Source organism: Chrysemys picta, chromosome 2, assembly GCF_011386835.1.
Source record: "Chrysemys picta bellii isolate R12L10 chromosome 2, ASM1138683v2, whole genome shotgun sequence".
Taxonomy (NCBI): domain Eukaryota; kingdom Metazoa; phylum Chordata; order Testudines; family Emydidae; genus Chrysemys; species Chrysemys picta.
In genome coordinates, this window is record NC_088792.1 from 261984086 (window position 1) to 262005779 (window position 21694).

At 42.1% G+C, this 21694-nt stretch overlaps 1 protein-coding gene across 2 annotated transcripts in view; it reads right to left on the bottom strand.

The window, feature by feature from the left end:
- Nucleotides 1-21694, bottom strand: part of CSMD3 (CUB and Sushi multiple domains 3) — a 1168516-nt gene that overhangs the window by 460450 nt on the left and 686372 nt on the right. For both annotated transcript variants that reach the window (XM_005287288.4, XM_008168301.4), the window contains one exon: nt 8237-8375. In XM_005287288.4, the coding sequence (XP_005287345.2) occupies nt 8237-8375 (139 nt within the window). The remainder of the gene's footprint in view (nt 1-8236; nt 8376-21694) is intronic.

Below are 21694 nucleotides of genomic sequence, written 5' to 3' on the forward strand. Positions count from 1 at the left end.
AAGGAATGGAGCTGAGCTGCCTGGAGAACTTAGCGGGGGTTAAAAATCACGGTTGAAAATAATTATGGAGGAATTTTACACCAAGGAATATTTTCAACTATGAGTCATTCCAGTGTATGTTTGTGAGGCAGTGGAGAGTGGGAATGAACGATATTTCATGGAAATAGAATAAATTAGCATTGCCACAGAATTTAGAGGTTACTGCTGCAGAGTTTAGGAGTCACTGGCATGGCACTTGGTCCCATTGTGTCGTGGAGTACCTGGGGTCCCATGCATAGGTCTGCCCTAAAGGGCTAGTGAGCTAGTGCAGATATGGTTCCTTATAATATAAAACACCTGCTCTCTAGAGGCCACACTAGCTTCTTACTTGATTTTGGGTTTTGATTCTGATCTGTAAAGCCCTAATACCAGAAATCACACCTCAAGCAGGCATCTCCAGTTCCCTTCTCCCTAGCCACACATACAGCAAGGCAAAGGAAAAAAAATCTCTGTAGAGCCCCCTGCCTGGGTTTCTTTTCTTCTCCACAGAGAAACTATCAGGTAAGCATGAGAGCAAAATTGAAGATCCAGAAGAAGAAAGAATGTAACTAAAATAAGAGGGTGATTACTGCTATAGGAAACCTGATAACAGGTGTATCTAGGTGAAGGTGAATGTGTGAAAAAGGAAGGAGAAGGTAGGGTGAGGAGAAATAAGCATTCACCAGATGAAAGAGGGAGGGATGCCTGTGTGACAAGGATGGGAAATATGTGAAAGTGGGAATGTCTATGGGGTTTTTGTTTGAAAGTTTCAGGCAGGTGAAGGGATAACTTTGCATTTGCGCTTGGAGGGCACAGTCACATATTGATGGTAATTTTTCTTCACCACCCACATCCTGACTTCTTGGCACACCCCCATATTCCCTTGCTTGTTACCTTCATATCTGAGAAAGAGCTTGGGAACTGACAGGAAAGTCAGCCAAGCCAGCCAAAACCCCCTTTGTGCTCCTGGTAGAGTCCTCTCTAATGGCTCCTTCCTAATCCTTCAAAAAAGACATTTCCCAAAACATTAAACCTCCCAGAAATTAAGCAGTGTCCTAATAGTTAATCTGAAAAACCTGTGTTGCTACTGGGCCTAGTTTTATTGAAGACTCATAACATCCCATAAGCCATTCTGTGGGAGTCCAACACATTTAAACAAAGAAAACAAACCTCATTTCTAATCTCATTTTTTTCAGAGGTAGCAAGCATTTCAGCTACCCAAACAAAAATAAATCGAATCAATCAAACGTTAAACTATATGTACATTCACAACATGTAGCCTTATTTTTAAGAGACAGCCTATCAAATCAATGCAATCTCAGGATTTGAGCAGTATGTCCAGGCAAACACTGAATAATCTCATTAATCAAATATGTTTGGTATGCTGATCAGCAGTGAGATGATTAGCAGCACTGGCATTTAAATTGTCAGAATTAGGCTTCAAGATTAATGCCACAAGATGAAGAGTGGCAATTCACATTTCTCACTGCTATTCTTTCCAGTCAGTCTGTCTAGGTGCAGACCCAAAAAACCCCCAATATATCTCATTGTCACAGCTATCACTGTCACCAGAAGGAGTAGAATCTTTAGAGACCAGAAATTCATAAGAACACAACAAAATATGAAATAAATCTACTGGGACACCTAAAACCAGAAAATTAATGGATTTTCCATGTCTGCAAATGTCTCTTTATTCTAGTTTTTACCAAGATATTTATGCCATGATATTTGGAGACAGAAGCATTTTGGGGTACAGCTACAAGGCTATCAGACTTGCTGAGTCCTATAGATCTTCAAAGTCACAGGGGAAGGAGAAACCGTAGGAAGAGGAATTAATTCAGAATGACATGGAGTGAGAATGGAAACCATTGTGCAAGTGACAAGCTGAAAAGCTGAAAGGTTAAGGTGGCTTATTTTTGCAGGAAATATGTATTGCCAAGCAGTGCCTTCCCATGTAGAAGATGCAAACTAGAGGGCTCTAAAGATTTTAGACCCCCTAAATAAAACCATAAATATATTTGCCCCTCTCATAAAGCCATAAGAACCCATAACTAATATCTTTAAATATTACACCAATTAATGTTTAGAGCAACGTGTCTCTCTCTGAACACAGAACTGAAATGCAAAGATTTGCATAAAATATATAAAGTTGTAGAAAATGTTGTAAAATGGTGGGAAATATCATGACTGTATATTTAACAAAATTAGGATCACAAGAAACTAAGCTGCAGACTTCTTGGTTTCCTCACTGAAGAGAGTGATGCAACCAATACCACAGGTGAAGGGAAGGAAAATAGGTCAGATTGGGATAGGACATTTTTTTCCCCAAATCCCAAAAACTCTCTCAGGATGGGAAATCCATTTCCTCCCTAGTTCTAATGAGTAGTCCCTTAGTTACACAAATGATCCCATTGCTTTATTTTAAATAAACATGACCTTGGTGGATTATTTGCATGAACACAGAATAATCACGAGTAAAAATATAAAATTGGACCTACGTTAAAAAAGCTGGCAAAGGGAAGGGCATTGTAATGTTCTTTTCACCAGCATAAATAAAAATGACTATTATATTTTTTTCTCCTAAAACCAACTTCTGAACCAAGCCCAAACCTGGGAAATTTCAGCAAAATATATTTGTTGTTTAAAAAAAAAAAGAATAAATAAATAACCTTATCTACAGCATCACAATGGCAAATCAATCATGGCAGACGACTCTAAAAAGTCCTCTCACTTAAATGAAATAAAATCAGCATAGAAGAATTGATAGAGTTTACTGTATTTGGTAAGTAATTGCATTCTAACTTTATTTACCTGTATTTTAATTAGTATTAAATTAGTATGATCACTAAAACTCCAGTACTTCAAGCACTTAGGCCTGGTCTACACTACGAGTTTAGTTCAAATTTAGCAGCGTTAAATCGAATTAACCCTGCACCCGTCCACACAATGAAGCCATTTACTTTGACATAAAGGGCTCTTAAAATCGATTTCTGTACTCCTCCCTCATGAGGGAAGTAGCGCCAAAATCGACATTGCCATTTCGAATTAGGGTTAGTGTTGCCACAATTCGACGGCATTGGCCTCCAGGAGCTATCCCACAGTGCACCATTGTGACCGCTCTGGACAGCAATCTGAACTCGGATGCACTGGCCAGGTAGACAGGAAAAGCCCCGCGAACTTTTGATTTTCATTTCCTGTTTGCACAGGTGACCATGCAGAGCTCATCAGCACAGCCAGAATCAAAAAAGAACCGTACGGGAAATACTGAATCTGATCTCTGTATGGGGAGATTAATCTGTTCTATCAGAACTCCGTTCCAAAAGACGAAATGCCAAAACATTTGAAAAAATCTCCAAGGCCATGATGGACAGAGGCCACAACAGGGACTCAACACAGTCCTGTGTGAAACTTAAGGAGCTGAGACAAGTGTACCAGAAAGCCAAAGAATCAAAAGGACGCTCACGGAGGGAGGGGCGACTGACGACTGTAGCTATCCCAAAGTTCCCACAATCTCCGAAAACCATTTGAATTCTGGGTTGAGCTCCCAATGCCTGAAGGGTCAAAAACATTGTTGTGGGTGGTTCAGCCCCACCCCTCCCACCCCCCGTGAAAGCAAAGGGAAAACATTGTTTCTTGCCTTTTTTCACTGTCACCGTATGTCTACTGGATGCTGCTGGCAGATGCGGTGCTGCAGTGCTACACAGCAGCATCCCCTTGCCTTGCCTTGCGGACGGCAGGCGGTGCAGTATGTCTGGTAACCATCATCATCGTCCCGTGGGTGCTCCTGGCTGGCCTTGGTGAGGTCGGTCGGGGGCGCCTGGACAAAAAAGGGAATGACTCCAGGTCATTCTCTTCTTTAAGTTTCGTCTAATGGAGATTCAGTCCTGCCTGGAATATCATGCCAGCTGGAGGCTTCTCCCTCAGGCTGCTCTCCCAGTCGGCAGCACCGCGTGGTCGCACCTACCCCAGCCTACCCCTTGCTCCCAGGGATCACAATCAGATACTTAGACCTCTGCATTTTGCTGCAAATAAAAAAATAAAGCTGCCGTTTAGAACTGTCCCCCAACATACATATCCTGGGACATTTTGTATTTTACTAGTGTCAACCAAAGGCCCCCACACAAATGGAGATTCAGTCCTGCCTGTGCTTCTATCCTAGTGCTTATCCCAGATTCCCATTTTCAGCTATAGGCTGAGCAACTGCAGAATGGTGGTTCACTCGACTTCGCTGTAAGCCAACCGCTCTCCCCTCCCCACTTTGATCTCTGCTTGCAGAGGCAATAAAGTCAGTGTTATTTCAAATTCATGCATTCTTTATTAGTTCATCATACAAATGGGGGGATAACTGCCAAGGTAGCCTGGGAGGGGTGGGGGAGGAGGGAAGCAATGGGTGGGGTTGTTGTAGGGCCACCCCCTAGAATGGCATGCAGCTCATCATTTCTGTGGGATGTCTGGGGCTCTGACCCGGAGCGGCTGTTTGCCTCTCTGGTTCTTTAGTAGGCTTGTCTGATATTCTAGGCAGGACTGACTCTCCATTAGACAAAACTTAAAGAAGAGAATGACCTGGTGAGTCATTCCCATTTTTGTCCAGGCGCCCCCGACCGACCTCACCGAGGCCAGCCAGGAGCACACACGGGACGACGATGACGGTTGCCAGTCATACTGCACCGTCTGCCGTCCGCAAGGCAAGGGGATGCTGCTGTGTAGTGCTGCAGCACCGCGTCTGCCAGCAGCATCCAGTAGACATACGGTGACAGTGAAAAAAGGCTCTCCCTGGTTGCCATTCTATGGCGTCTGCCCGGGCAATCCAGGGAAAAAGGCGCGAAATAACTGTCTGCCGTTGCTTTCACGGAGGGAGGATTGACTGACGACATTTACCCATAACCATCCGCGACAAATTTTTGGCCCCATCAGACATTGGGATCTCAACCCAGAATTCCAATGGGTGGGGTAGACTGCGGGAACTATGGGATAGCTATGGGATAGCTATCCACAGTGCAACGCTCCGGAAGTTGACGCTAGCCTTGGTACATGGACGCACACCACCGAATTAATGTGCTTAGTGTGGCCATATGCACTTTATACAATCGGTTGCCAAAAATCGAATTCTGTAAATTCGGAGTAATCCCATAGTGTAGACATACCCTTACTAATGTTCTTGACTTAAGCATGTGTGCAGTCTCAGTGAAGTTAGAGGACTGCTCACTTGTTTAAATTATGGAAGTGTGTAAGTTTTTGCAATAACTATGGACGCTTACACTCAATTTTTTTCTTCAAGTGACATCTCCAATACACTCTGGTTTAGAACACGACAAATAATGTTAGACTTTAAGGTTTTAAGCAGATTTATCCACTGACTGCAATGGCAAGTTCTGCCAAAAAAAAAAAAAAAAGGAAAAGAAAAAGAAAAAGAAAAAGAAAAAGAAAAAGAAAAAGAAAAAGAAAAAGAAAAAAGAGTGGTTCAGTGGCCCCAGATATAAAGTGTTCTTATGTACATTACTCCGATTAAACAAATTGCTTGCCATTATATGATACTAAGCAGAGGCTTAATTCACCAAGAAAGTAAGGCAAGCTCAGAGTCACAAGACATAATTTTTTAGATGCTTAGAAAATCTGCGGGATTTACAAAATTTAAGTCTGGCATCTAGACACCCTATACAATGAATGGGGAGAGATAGGCATCTTAGACTGGGATTTACAAAAGCCAGCATGCTAGGCAGCTCCTTGCTTAAACTAGTCTATAGACAATGCCAAGCTGACAATTGTGTGCTAAGCCTCACACCTCTCTCAGAGACAGGGAGCTCCCTACACTTGGGATTCTCAGCTGCAAATCCTCTCCTGGTGTTAAACACCTATTTTTAGTCCAGTGGTTAGTGTACCTGGGATGTGTGAGGCCCCACTTCAATCTTCCATTTAAGAATAGATTTGAACTAGCATCTGCCACCCCTCAGATGAGGGCCCTAGTCACTGGGCTATAGGACATTCTGATTGGGGGCGGGGGGAGGCTCCCTCAGTCTCTCCTGCTGAAACTGTTCCATTGTGGATAAATACTTTTTTAAAACTGGATCAGGAACCCTCACTCCTAGGTATCCCACTACAGTGCTCTAAGCACCAGGCTACATTATCATTCTTCTGCTTGCTCACTCTCAGGCCTAATGTTGAAGCTCTTCCACTATGGCTAAATTAATGAAATTATCATTCGGAAAAAGAGAGAGTGAGAGAGATAGTGAACATGCATATATGATGACTTTGTAACCTGGTGGTTAGAACAGTCACCTGGGAGGTGGAAAACTCAAGATCCAATCCCAGTGCTTTGTTGTTGTTTTTTAATTAACTATCTACAGTGGAACAGCTTGAACTCATTTGAGAGGTTCAAGTTCAAATGCTTTCTTCTCTCTAGTGGAGGGAGGACTGGAACTTGCGGTCTCCCAAATCCCAGGTGAGTACCATTACTACCACTAGCCTAAAAGTTAGGAAGGAGTCATCCTTCCCTTCCCCCAGCACCTGCCATTTTATGTAAGCTCATCTATAGGGGCCTGATCCAATAGGCAAGTTCTCAACACACTAACTGGATCAGGCCCCACAAACAAGTTAGGAAGAGGAACACCTATCTTCTTCAGTTCTTCATGTCTCTGAGGCTTAGGCATCCAGACACCTGCCATGGGGCTGCAGTGCATGTGGTCAGAAGCAGGAACATAGGGAGCTAGGGTGTTTTTACTGCAAAAATGTAGGGGAACTGCAATTTTAGGTGCCTGCAAGGTTTGGAGATAGCTAAGCAGGGGTCTTGTGAGTCCCAATGGTGCCTTATTGTGGGATTAGATGGCTAAAGTGGCAGTTAGGGACCTAAATCCTTTTGTGACTCCAGCCCCATTTATTTTAATTGGATGGCCAAGCTGTATCATGTAAATCATCATAAAACTATTTACAGGATATTGTGCCTTATAAACTCAAACATTCCCACAAATTGTTCTTTATTATCAGCTTACCAATTAGGTTATTTAAGATTAATATTTACAGAAAGAGTATAGCACCCACTTGCAGAGTCCACACCAATTTGACAAAATGTAGTAGAGTTAATGGTATTTTTTTGTAAATTAAAGCTTATTTTTGCTTTATTTTAATGCAATTTTTTACAAAAGGCAGCAACAATTTACCAGCAGCTTCTTTTCCTCTTATGGGAAGAGGATGGAAGCAATGGATGTAAAGTACTAGCTCTGCTTTTCCCACCTGTCAACATATGGAATTCCATGTTCCTCAGAGGGCTATATCTCTGGGATCTGGGAGAACCAGTAATGCAGAAGGAACTGACCTCTGTGTGGGAGCATGGAAATCCATGCTCACAGAGGTATCTTCTCTGCACGGATACATGATTATCTGACCTAGTAGTTTTATTTATGATTATCACAGTGGGGGAAATCCTGTCCCCGCTGAGTTCAGAGGAATCAGGATTTCACCCTGGATCTTGATTGGAAAGTTTAGAAACTGAAAACCTAAAGGTTGGGCTCATATTCAGATATGAAATAGGTTCTTTGGTTTGAAAAGTGTTTTATTTCAGCATGATATTCTTCTCAAGGGAAGTAATTATGTAAAATTTTAAATAATTTTGCTAATAAATAATTTATAAGTTCTACACTCAGGCTTCCTTAAGGTTTTCCTTATTAAACAGATCTTTGGTATGGCAGAGTCCAACTTCTTCATACCAATACTGTCAAGCAACAACAAGATCATTTTAGATTAAATTTAACAGGACCCATGAACGCAGACTTTGCTTGATGTGTATCCCATTACAGGATCAGTATTTTAGAAACAATTAAACCATAACTGGAGGCATTTTACTATATAAATAAAACAAAATTAATAAAACATCCCTATAAAATAAAAGGTCCATGCATAGCTCAACAGTAGTAACATGTTACAGCAAAAAAATTACATTTTTAGGTACATGAAAAGTTTAAATTGGGGCAGACAGGTTAAAATTAACAACAAAAAGAGGGATTTCCAAAAGGTGTGCAGTGACTGAGGAGCACAATTCCCATTAAAAGCCAACTGAATTTATGCTCTAAAGGCACTTTGTTGATTTTGGAAATCCCACCCAATAAGGCAAAATCCCCAACTACTCCAATCAAACTGTAAATGAACTTTATGACACAGTAAATAACTCCTGGTTATGGGTAAAATTGGAAAAAATATATCAAATAAGAAAAACATTTGTCAAGACCTTTCAAACGTAATTTTGATAGAGTGTCCTGGTTCAGCTTCAATCACCCACTCACAATTCAAGGAGTCTTTATAGTATCCAGGCCAGCCTGGAGAGAGGATTACTCCACTGGGAGATGAAAAATGCCCACCACATGGAGCTAAAAACAAAATGATAGAAAGAATAGAATAATGGAGATTTTACAGGTTGTAGATTAACATCTCACCATTATTAAAAGACAATGCACACTGCTTTCTAAAGTTATTATTATTATAGCAAGATGTTTAAGGTTCCCCACCCCCCGCAATATCCTAGGCCCCAAGACTACAGTGAACTTTGTAAGGCACGTGGGGCCACCCACACAGAGCTCAAAGCCTAAAAAAAAAAAAAAAATCAGATATGAGCTGTAAACATTGACAATGATTATTACATTTTAGTATAATAAATACAATCTATCATCCTACAGACAAGAACAGAAAATCAGAAAGCACTACTTTTAAATCTTATTAGCTAGACCTTATTAATATAACAATAGATTTTGAAAAGGATATAGAGAAGCTTGGATTGAGTCCTTAAAATATCTGATCTGGACATGGTAGGACCTACTGAATATCAATTCCAGCTGACACTTGACCTGCTGTGAAACTTGAGCAAGTCGCTTGATTTTTCTGTAGAGCTAATTCCCCATGTGTAAAAGGGGGATACTTACCAACCTCATGGGGATGTTATAAAGAGTAGCTAAGGATTTGTAAAGCATTTTGTACATGTAAATATAAGTATTATTATTCTCAGATACAACTGAGTGCATGTGGTTTAAGAAAAAAAAGCTACATTAGAATCAACATAATTCAAATTGAGAGTTTATAATTAAGGCTTTACAGTGGCTTGATGACATTTCAATCATGGCAATAATCTAGCTATTAATTATAAAGTTTAAATTACAGTTCACCATACTTACCGAACAAATGTCCATGAGTAGCACATATAAAAACAGTAATATTAATTAACAGTCGGGGTCAATCTTCAAAAAGGAACTTCCAAGGCTGACAGAACATTGAATTATATCATCATCTTTGATTCCACAGATGTGAAAGCTACTTCCTAACCCCATTTTAAGTCTATGAAATGCTACAGCAGTGGAAATCACAGTGCTAATTCTGTTAGGCATGTTATGGCTGCTCTCTTCCTATGACAGGAGCTAGATACCGCCAACATCTTAGCACAGCAATGAGCTTTATTAGCTAGTCAGAGAAAAAAAATATAAAGAGGCTATGCTCAAAATCTCCAGTGCTTTTCTGGCCCAGAGTTCCATTCTCGCAATCAACCAGAGAAAAGGAGGAGAAAAGAAGCTAGACAGCTATGAATGGCCAGTGCTCCTTGGAAAAATAAACATTACACAGAATGTTCATATACTTCTTATAGTGAAGCCTTATGGTTCTGAAATGACTGTAATTGTGGTGTTTACCCATAACTAGATCAGGAAGAAACAAAATATCATACAAGAAAGGCAGCTTTTAAGATTTTTTCCCCAACCATCACTGGAAGCAGATGTGCCAGAAATGTCCCTACAACAGTGGTCCCCAAACTATGGGGCGCACCTCCCTAGGGGGCATAGAGGAAGATTTTGGGGGAGCATGCAGTGGGACCTAGGCCAGTCCTCATGGGGACGGGGATGGAATGGCGCCCAGCCCCTCTCTGGCCCCAACCGCAGCTCCGCTCCGCCCCCTGCTCCGGCCCAAGCAACAGCTTCGATCCGCTCCCTGCTCCACACCCAGCTCAGCTTTACCCTCATTCCCTCTCTGCCCCCAGGCCAGCTCTGCCTCTAGCCCCAGCTCCTCCCCCATCTCTAGTTCATCCCCCAGCTGTGCCTTCAGCCCAAGCTCCTCTGCTGAGCCAACTGTGCAATAATGGAGGGTAGGCATGGACAGATTCCATTACTGGGAAGGGCGGGCATGACAGGAGAAGTTTGGGAACCACTGTCCTAGAAAGTCTGTTCAGTTTTAGAGAATTCAAAGATTCATCTAGTTTATGCATCTCATACAAATCCAAAACCTTTGGTTACTTAATTGTCCAACCCTGATCTGTATATCTTCTGAGAGGCACTCATTACTACATGTGCTGCAAAAATCAAGTTTCTCTCCCTGACACCAAAATTTAAAAAGAATGGCTGAAGGAATCAGTGGGAGAAAAAAAAACCCAGAGCAAGAAACAAATGCAGGAAGATCTCTCCACCTCACCAGTCCACTAGTATCCTAAAGGCCTTAAATGAGATCATCTTCCCCTATATACTTCTGGGGGGGAAAAAACCACTGCTGCAGAGCTGTTGCGTGCTTTTTTATTATTATTTGTTTTGTGGGAAGCTAATATTCTCTCTATATAGAAATTAATTCAGTGAAATTTCTAAAATCCTAGACAAGTTGTAATTCTATTACTAGCAATATTAACATTTTAGAAATAGATAAAAATAACTATGTCATTCCAGCACTGCAGAATGGGTACTGTAATGCTAGGACAGTTTATGAATTATATGCATATACAATGTGGTGAACCAAGCATGTATTATGCACCTGTTTTACCTTTTAGAAAAAATATTAATGAAGCAAAATATGCCTTGCTCTGCAGAAAACATGGTCAAAGAGGCAACTGATCTCTAAGTATTTCTCTCCTTAAAGTAACAGGCTGAGATTTTTATTTTTCTTTATTATAATGCTGCATTTTCAAGGAAGTTATTTTAGTTCCTTACTCCAGGGATGAAATTTCTCTTACAGAGACTGAAAAGCTTGGTAGCCTTGAGTGAACCCAGCCACTGATTAGGTAGCACTTGCTGCAGGGTTGGGCCTTTTTTTTTTTTCATTATTTTAAATTAAAATGGATTAACCAGAGGCCAAAGTACTGTACAAGTGGCTGGGAGCATGACAGTGTAGGCAGCTGTACCTGGTTCTTTGTTGTGTGTTGTTTTGCTGAGCAGTGATTTTATGACCTTTGAAGGGATTTAAATCTAAGCCCTCCTTGCTCGGAACATGAGACCTTGAAAGATAAAGGCCACTGCAGAGAAAATGGGGGTGAGGTGGGGGATAATAATGTAGGAGCAGATTGTCACTGGCCCTAACAGAGCTACACAGACATGTAACGTCACCCAGTCCATGTGCAACCACATTAGAGTTACTTGTATTGCAGTTGTGAGTCCCCTCTGGAGTGTAGCCTTTGTCTACTGCTGTTCCACCCACCCCATGTGATGCCCACCATGCCAGGGATTGACCGTATGAGGATTAGATTCACAAGAGGAATTATGTGTTGAAGCACCTACATTTTTAGGCACTCTGCTGCCTACTGGAATTCAGAATCCTGAGTTAGATGTCCAGTCTCCCAATACAATGTATTGGGGGAATTAGGCATCTAAAAAAAAAAAAAGATTCACATTGAGCAGAGAGTCACGTAAACTAGCCTGCAGGAATATCAAGGAGAGAGATGTAGTCTAAGTGGAACTCCTCAAGGGAAGTTTGGTACCTAACTCCAGGTCTATGGTAGATGCCTATCTCTGCTCAGGATTAGCAGCCAAGAACCCACTCCTGGAGTTAGACGACTAAGCCAGGCCAGCCCTTTCTCATAAAACAAAACAAAACAAAACAACGGAGGAGGTAACAATGGTGATGCCAAACTTGTATCCAGTCTCCCAGTGACTAGAGCACTCACCCAGAACTTTGGAGATCTTGTTCAAATCCCTCCTCTGCCTGATTCAGAGCAGGGACTTGAACCTGGGTTGGCAATACCCCAGCTAATGGCTCTAATCATCTGCCTAATTAGGTATAAGGGAGGCACAACCAGTACCACCTTGCTGTCACGTGTGTTTTGTGAGTGGCTCAGTTCGGTAGGTGTGCTATTAGATGACCTGCATCCTTTGGCCAGCATTCCTCAGCACCCAGGATTTACAACATCACAGGGGCCATATGCAGTCTCTTTCCTGTCTGTTCCAGCAGACAATGGGTTACTCACCAGCTTCCAGCAGCCACAACAATAGTCTTCAAGATGCAAAAGGAGGCTAGTAAGGGACAGAGGATCTGCACCGGTGTGTGTGGGGTGTCTGCCCCACTGCAGGGGTTGTACCTCTGCACTCCACCACTTGTAGGCTCTGCCTAGTGTTTGAGGAGAAGTCCCCGTAGGAACAAATTCCATGCTGATGCCACCACCCTCTCTGCTTGAGGGGGGAGGGTGATGGGGAGGCTGAGGGTTGCATGGACGGGGGCCACTGGAGTTGCCAGGACCCAAAGCGATGTAGCCCTGGTCAGGCCTGCAACCATGGCCTCCTCTCCCCCATCCCTGCACTTGTTGGCAGGGGGAAGCCCAGGGGCCACAGAATAGCCCTGCTGGAGCTGGGTTTGTTGCCATGCCCCCCTCTACTCTCCCTGCTCAAAGTGGAGGGGGTGGAGGTCGCGTGGTGCTGCTATGGCTGCTGGGGAGGGTCCTGGCTCTGTCTTCCTGGGCTACCCTGCCCTGCCAGAAACAGCTCTAGGAAAACGGCTCTTCCCCATCCTTTGCCCCACAAACTCTTGAACTGGTTGGCAGCCTTTTGCATTTATGCAAGTATATTTTGTATGAGAAGCCCTGAGAGGTGTATTTCTTTCCTCAAGTATGAGGATTTCATAGTGAGGTCTTATGCTACATATGGTGGGGTAGAATGGTTAAGGTATAACAGAGGATTTAAATAGATGGTGGCAGAGGCACCTGGAATAAAATAGACCAGGAACTTTGGCTGGACGTATGACTCCTTATCATGCCGCCCAGCTGGCATTCACAGACAGTGGGTTGCTAGTGACAAAACCTCATTTTCAAAATATGCATACGAAAGTCAATGTGTACTTTGAATTGATGATAGGAAATGTTGTCTTTTTTTTTGTACCAAAGGCAGGTATAAGTACTGCTGTAGGATGTGGGGGGAGGGTTGAGGGGGGGGGGGTCAGCATTGCATACTCTCCTATTATGGGGGTGAAGGGCAGTTCCAACAGGGCTGTGGGAAAGGGAATCTGCAAGGTCCCAGTTCTTCAAGAGATGCTACACTGGGAGGCAGTAACCACAGAAAAGGCTCTTTCACCAATTAAGATACAGGGTTATGGAATTTATTACTGGACTTCTCCATGGGGAAAAAAGACATACTTTATTTATTAAATGGATTTTTGGACTCTTTTCAAATCCCATATGAGGGTGTGAGGTTCAGCTCTTGGACTGAGAACCTGAAGTTCTCTAAAGGCTTGAAGCATAGAAAAAGGGCAAAGGTTACCTGGGAGATGGCAGCAGGGAGAGTGGCAAATCCCTTCCCATACATTCCAGTGCCAGAACTGCATGTGTCCCTGGGTGTGGTACCAAAGAAGGCGAAGGGGGAATATGAGCTTATCCATCACCAGTCCGACCCCCAGGGCTCATCAGTAAAATGATTATATTGACCCCAGCTGTGTTCGGTGAGATACTCATCACTTGATGCTGCAGTAGCAATGGTTAGGGACTGTAGCCCAGGAGCGATGTTGGCAAAATTTGACATCAATTGCATTCCACTTGCTTCCAGTGAATCCCAGGGACATTAACTTGCTTGGATTTCAGTTTAAAGGCCACTACTGTTTGATAAACCATGCTCAGTGTCATGTACCACTTTGGAAAGATGCAGCTCCATGTTGGACTAGGTGGTAGAGAACTGTGTGATATCGGTCAGTCTGATGACAATCTTGATGTTTTCTTATGTGCAGGAAGATTAGGAACAAGCAACTGTGAGTACATACTTCAGGAATTTCAGAACCTAGCCAAGTGCCCTGGGCTTCCCTTCACCACAAAAAAAACAGACAGCTCTACCCAAAGTTTAACATACCCACACATTGAACTGGACATAGTTCAGGGTTTCTAGGTTGCCTACAGAGAAGTTGGAATTGGCCAGGCCACTGATAGGAGATCTTAAAATGGCAAAGAAAATAACTTTAAAGGAACTACAGGTGGTCATGGGGCACCTAAACTTGGCATGCCAGGTGGTGGCTCCTAGCAGGCATTTTGTGCTCATCTGGCATCTGTCTCCTCTAGAACGAAACCCCCACTATTTTATCAGATTAACCGCGGAAATGAAGGAAATCTTAGAAGTGTTGGAAAGATTCCTGGAAGGGTTAAATGGAGTTTCAATATGTGTTCAGACTCGTTTCTCAATATTGAATTGCAGAAACAATCCAATGCCTCAGGAGCTATAGGTTTTGGTATCTACTTTCAAGGTGAATGGTGTGCACAGAGGTAGCCAGAAGCTGGGTGGCTCAGGATACTACAGGGGACATCACCTTCCTCTAGGTTCTCCCCCCCCCCCATACTGGTGGCAGTCACTAGTTGGGGAGAAAACATTCAGAACAAAAAAGGCTGTTTCTGGTGTGACAACCCAATCTATTCTCCATATTGTAAACAGACGGTTGGCTAAGACTGCTCAAGTGAGGGCCAGTGAGAGCCTTCCTTGTACACTGCCTATAGTTTAACATCCTTGTTCATGAAGTGCATGTCCCGGAAGTGGATAATGATGTTGCCGATGCTCTTTCAATTTCAGGATGGCAGATTCTGAGAACTCATCCCGTTGGCCAGCAGAGATCCATGGCCAATGTCCCAAAAACTCTTGGACCTTGGTTCATGACAGCTGTGGGACTAGTCAAGTACTTGGTTCCCCTGCAGACTCTAAATTCCTACATGGCCACCCAGTCACAGTTTGTAGGATTTAGGGCACAGGCAGGACTTCACTGTGGGTGACCTATACATACACACCAGGTGGCGCAATATGTGGTGTCACTGACTCTCTGTGGGTGGGACCCTCCACTATCTCTGGCCAACTAGTGGGCCAGTCCTCCTGGAGTAGGTTGGACGTATCCCAGACCTGTGCAGGCATTTCATAGTACATAAACTCTTAGAAGGGTGTTCCAGGAGGAGTGGGTGCCAGAGGGATGTCAGGTTACCCATAACACTGGAAGCCCTGATAGAGCTGTCAAACGCTCTGCTGAGGCTGTAGCTATGGGAGGGAGGCCATGTTATTTAAGGCGCCATTTGTTGTTGCCTTCCTTAGGGCTTTGAGAGTGAGTGAATTGGTGCCTATGGCAGCTGTGGACAGTTCCCAACATGCATTAAACATAAGAGATGTGCAATTATCTACAGGAGTAGTATCTCTGCAATTAAGGTACTCAAAGAAACCAGAAGGGAAGAGGGGCTTATGAGGTAGTGAAGGAATGTGAAGACAAGCGCTTGTGCCCTTTAAAAGCAATAAGAGCCTCACTAAAAATCCAGAGCCTGAAGCCAGGCCTGCTGCTCACACACGGTGATGGTAGCTTCCTGGCAAGGTACCAATTCAGCATGGTACCAAGAAAAACCTTGATCCATATAAATTCAGTACTCATTCCTTCAGTATCAGCACAGCGATGTCAGCGGTTGCACAGGGGGTTTTGCCTGCAGCAGGTGCATGCTACAGGGCCCTGAAAATCAAGGTGTTTTAGGATTTGCATCTGTACCAATGAAAAGATACCAGGGAATGGCAAAATGTAACTAACCCAATGAGCTTGTTTGTTTCAGAAGCTATCCAGAGCATACGCAATGTTTGGATTTGTGCCCACAAGAGAACATCCAGGATGGCAGACAGATCTCAGCTTAGCTTTGAGCTGAAGCTGTTTGCATCCAGGAGACGAATGCAGTGGGATCAGCTCATGTCACTTCTGCACTCACTGACAGGCAAGGGCTTGGAGGAGACCCAGCCCACGTGGACAAGGCTACAAAGAAAGTAAATAAGGGGGTCACCAAGATATTCCTGGATAAGGGTTCAGTGATTACACATAGAGACATCCGTTACAATCGGCTGGAGGTTGTCAGGGATGATGGCGTACACCTGTCAGATGGAAGTGCTGACATACGGCTACAGCATGTGCAGGCCTGGCGTAAGCAGGTGCTCTGATACCAGGTGGCATGTTTGGGAGGGAAGCAACCACGCAAGTTGCTGGTGGCCCCTGTCGCCAGTTTCCTGTGAGGGTAAGAGACTAAAATGAACGGTTCCCAAAGGTAACAGTCCTGGGATTTTGGTGTTGGTCCTTGGGGTCATGTGATAGGGTCAGACCTTGTAGCCCTTGCGGGCTGAGTTCCTTTTGGCCTATGCGGGCCAAGGTCCCCACCCTACTGCACTCTCTGTGCCCCTTGTGGGGGTAGGAGAGAGAGTGCTACGACTCAGAGCTGAAACCTGGGGAGAGCTTACTTTTTGTTATAGGTTATATGGTAAGGAACCCTGGAACCCTGATGCAAGTTTGAGTTATATAGTAAGGAACCCTGTAACTTCTGCACTGGAACCAAGTAAGTGCCTAGTATAGGAATGTCTGAGTGATGGGCAGGTAGCACCCTTCCCCTGTGTTAAAGTGTAATAAAATTTGCAGACTGCCGCTTAATTCCATGCATATCTGTGCTGATTGTGCTGCTGGGTCCAAGTCAATGCCTGATTTGTGAATCCCATTGGGGCTCAGCTGAGTTAGGTGCCAAGCTGCTCAACACTGTCAGGACTTAGGCAGCTTTGTGCATGCAAAAATTTAGGTGCCTAGAGATTTTGCCAGTGGAAACTTATGTGCCTAGAGATTTTAGTCACCTACAGGAGTAGGTGGCCACAGAGGAGAGGTTTTGTGAATGCCAGTGGTGCCTAAATGTTGCACTGTAGGTGCTTGATGTAGCAGTTAGATGCCTCGGTTCTCCTTGTATCTCTACATCATGAATTAAAGAGCCAAGCTCTGTAGCTGGTGGCTGTAACAGACTCGCATTTAGAGCTGGTCAAGAAATATTTTTGTTTGTTTACAGAAAATGTCAACGTGTAGTTGGAAAAAATTAACACTGAATTTTTTTGATTTTTTCCCAACAAAAAGTTAAATATTTTGATGAAAATCTTCATTCTGACAAAAACCCAATCTTCTGTTGTAAAAGAGCTTTGATGGAAACTTTTTTAACAATCTTTTTCACATGTTCTGTAGGTGAGGCACAAAGGGGGACACAAGACCTGCTGACCAGTGACTTGCACAACCAAGTAGACAAGCTTACACAAGCTCCCAGTACACATCAGCCAGAAGAACTCACTGAGTGCTATGGGGGAAGAAAGCTGTACCTTTTTTTCAGAACTACAGTAAATTATTTCATCCCAGAGCGAAAGACATGTAACTCTCTGGATCACGATCCCTTCCCTGTGCATCCCCTTTTGCATAGTACACCTACGTGGCAGTGCACACTCAGGGCTGAGGACAAATGCTCACTATAGCCCTTAGGAAGCTCTTCAGTAATAAAACACCAGATTTACCTTATTTAATAAAAAAGTCAAAATAAGCCTATCCCAGTCCTTCTAGCGGTATTACATAAATGATTGCTGAACTAATTATGTTAGGGGAATTTTGCCAGGAGAGCTGTGGAGGTGATCAAGCAACAATTAGCCTCACACTTATATGCCAATACCCTGGGGAAATCTGTGTATAATTCTGTATAGTTTGATTGCTAAGGGTTGGAAGCTTGCACTTTTACTAAAGTTAAAATGCAGCATAAACAGCCAGCCTCGGGGGTGTGGTGGGGGGAATTTACAAAGTCCTTAGGTAAATACAATTTGTTTAAGTAAATATTTAGTTAACTAATTTTTTTGTTTGTTCCAGTGAACATGTTCACATTATGCTTGGGGCCAACAGAACTATAAAGAAGTGATAGATTTACTGTTATATAGCAACCTTCTTGCTTAGTTGCTAATTAAGGTTTTGATCTAGCCAAAATTTGCTTCCATGAGCTTCAAAAGCTTCCTAAGATCTGCATCCTTAGGGGGTAATCATATTTTCTGAAGGAGAATCCCTTCACTTAAACTTTATACCTCATTACTTACCCTTTGTAGGCCACCTTCCTAAGCTGATTCTTCAAATAACCTTGTGAGATTTCACCATGCATGTTCAGGCAATATGGAGTGGGTTCCTACCATGCTATTGTCAACACCGAAAAAATATCCTCTGCTCTGGCTTGACTGGCCTGCTCTTGAGGTCTACGATGGACATATATTATGCTATCATCTATCCGTTATGTCCCAGTAAGGAGTTTAAACAGAGAGAAGAATAATCCAACACTGAAATGTGAACTTTGTAAAGTGAAGGGTGAGCTTTCCACCACCAAAATCAGTATCCACAACTTTTCTTGTTTGACCCAGAACACATTTATAAACAAATGTCCTTCTGGGCCAATCATATATACATGTTTAATCTCTTATTTTGTTTTTTTGCCGAATAAAGTTTTCACTGAGCAAAATGTAGCAAACAATGTTGTCATATGCTCTACAGCTTGCATGATTTGCTGAAAAATGCAGCAACTAAACCTGCCTCTTATTATCTACACATAAGCTAAAACGTATGACTTGTTAGTAGGAGGTTTCCATAGGCACTTCCAAAACAAAAGACAGGAAGTGGTTTGAGATAACTTGGGAGGAGTATGGACATAACTAAAATGCTACTGTATTTATTCTAGATTTTAATTCAGGGTTCAATTTAATTTGTACTAAAGTCAATGGAAAGACTTCCACTGATTACATTGTGTGTTGGTCGCAACCCTAAGCTACTAAGGAAAACTTATAGTAAATTAATGCTCCAGTGAGCAATAATTAGTTACACCCATATACCAAGAAAACAAATGACCTATGAACAAATTAAGCTGTTTCACCTACAGTCTGGGGAGGAAATAAATAGATTATTACTCTTACTCCTATTTTTAATTACCGGAAAGCTCTCATATAATATGGTGATGGAGGTCATATTAGTACATAATTAGATAAGACAGACAGAAGTAAACTCATTAGTGGAAAAAAAGCTGCACCATACTGGGCCAAAATATTACTGTTTCAGTGAATATTTATGCAGCCAGTGCCATCCACAAAAGTGGAGAGTGCTACACTTCATTTTATACTGCCAAGGGATTGGAAAGTCTTGTTGCACATTTTTATAGGTCTTGGCTTTCTACTAAGATTCTGCCACATGTGTACCAATGCAGTGTTTTCCTTCTTCCTCCATGAGTGCCCAAGTTTCTGATATCTGTGCAGTGATTATTTCTATCCATGCTCCTTATAAGTTATATATTTTTCACGGTTAGATGACATGATACATATTAACTTACACAGCTCTGTTTTGTAAAAGTTTTTCAAAGATTCTTAATCTCTTCACTATAAAGGAGGTATATTGTTTTTTATAACACAAGAATTGGAGAGCATAAGGCATGATGCTTATGTTTATATTCTAATGTTCCTAAATAAATTGGGAAGTTCCCATGCTAAAATGATGAACTACAGTCAAAAAGACATTTTATGTTTTGAAGAACATAGGGCCCTATCTTTTTCCTATGTCAATGACAAAGGTCCCAACTGCAGCAGGATACAAACCCTAAACACTGTAATGTAATTAAATGTCCATATGTGTCTAACAAAGATAAAATAGTTTCTTGATGAGCAAGAGCATTTTGTAAATTCTGTACTAAGTTCAAAATTACATAGTTTTGAGAACTGTGCCTAAATAATTTTTAGTCTTTAATTTTCAATTATTACTGCATTGCAGCTTTACTCTTAGTGATAAATTAAAGATTTGACTCCTTATGGTTAGATCCTAAACCTTATGCTGCCTTCCTCTTTCTACTTTATCAGCCAATACAGTGTGTCATTTAAATGCCTAAGGACATCAACAATCAAAGGGTTAACACTATCTTGAATTTTTACTACATTTTAGTGCATATTACCATGCATGCATATTCATAACACACATGGAGCCTATAAACTGAAAAATAAATCAACAAAAATAGGAACACCAGATGGTATTATCTTGAGTCAATGTATTACCATAGTAAGAATTCAACTTTGTCACACTTGTGCAAATCAGCATTTTCTCATTAAAAAAAAAAAGTTTCTTGTAAATTTTAAATTCAAACTAAGGATTAGCTCTAAAACACACAGAGGATACCTATTGCTATATTTAGTATTTTTAGTACAATATGGTATAGTGTTGTATAGCTTTTAGTATAGTATTAGTATGGTATGGTTACATAAATTCAAAGTAATTTATTTTCATGTTTGGAAGCTGAGAATAATAAAGGCCTTTTAAAAAATTCTATTCTCTAGCTCTCTCTCTCCCTTGCATATGGCTCTTCCTGATGCCTGCAATGCATGATTCCATTTTTTTTTTAAATTTGAAATCCACTACTGTGTTCTGACCTCCAAGACCCAGGAGTCCTTCATATTCACATCTACAGAGAGGTACTAGGCTTATCTTCAAATGCCTAACTTTTAAAAATAAAACATTCTAGTCAATTTGCCAATGGGGTCATTTTTCCATCCTTCTTTATACTAAGTTTTAGGGCATGTTGCTTCTTTAAACCCCCTTTTGTAGCTGACTGACGTCTATTCCTGTCATCAGCCAGGTAACATTAAAATGCCATCAGCCAAACATCTCATAGTCAAAGGAGAGCCCACATGAAATATCAAACAGGAGTCTCTGAACATGCTCTAAGAATCCCCACAAAGTCATTCCAAGTTATTTCCATGTATGGAAATTGTGGTGTATTGAAAACTGTTTTAAAACTGTAAGCTTTACATTTCAGGTTTTGTTTTTGTCCTGATCCTGCTTGCAGCCTATGGGGAAGTATGTGTTCTGTGTTAAGAAGCAGACAGTCTGAAGACAGACAGCCTAGAGTAAAATGAGTTGATCTGTGCCTCTGTTTTAGGGAACAGACTGTTTTTTTTCTCTCTTTTGGGGTTCCTCTGGTATTGTTCGGAATATAAAGAATATATATGCTGCAATCTTCCAGCAAGAGAAATTTATGTTTTTATCTAACTTCTCTATATGTGTGTGCCATGAATGTAACAGTACTCAAGAAACCATAAGCCAGGAACTCTATATATATGGACATGAGGAAAGCCTAATGCTAACAGGTGCTCACAATTGGTACTTATTTGGGGACCAGATCTGACTGGTGATTCTATGCAGACTCCGTAGTTCATAACATCAGATTCTTTTTCAAGATATTATTTCTCCTTGGTATGGAGAAGCAGGGCAACCTCTCTGTACCACTTAAATCCTGCATATGAGCTATACAGGATGATCATATGTGGAGCTGCCACCCAGGTGTGCCAGCACAGCATCCAAAACACAGAAAGTGTCTCCACATGAGCTCCATGTAGACTGGCTGAAAGGGCTGTGATGCAGCATGGGGGGTATATGTTTACTTATATCTAGTGGTCCCAACCCTCTTCACAATGGGTGTGGTCAAACTGTAGTTGTTATTCTAGATTATACTGATTGGAATAGCAGACAGGTAGCTAAAGGGAAAAGGAGGGAGCCTAAAAGCAGCCCCACTCCCTGGCTCTGATTTAGAAGTGGAATTGACTTCCTAACTATGCTACCCTTCACCTGGATAGATGTGATTTATTTGGGATTTAGCCAAGTGAAGTAGATTTCA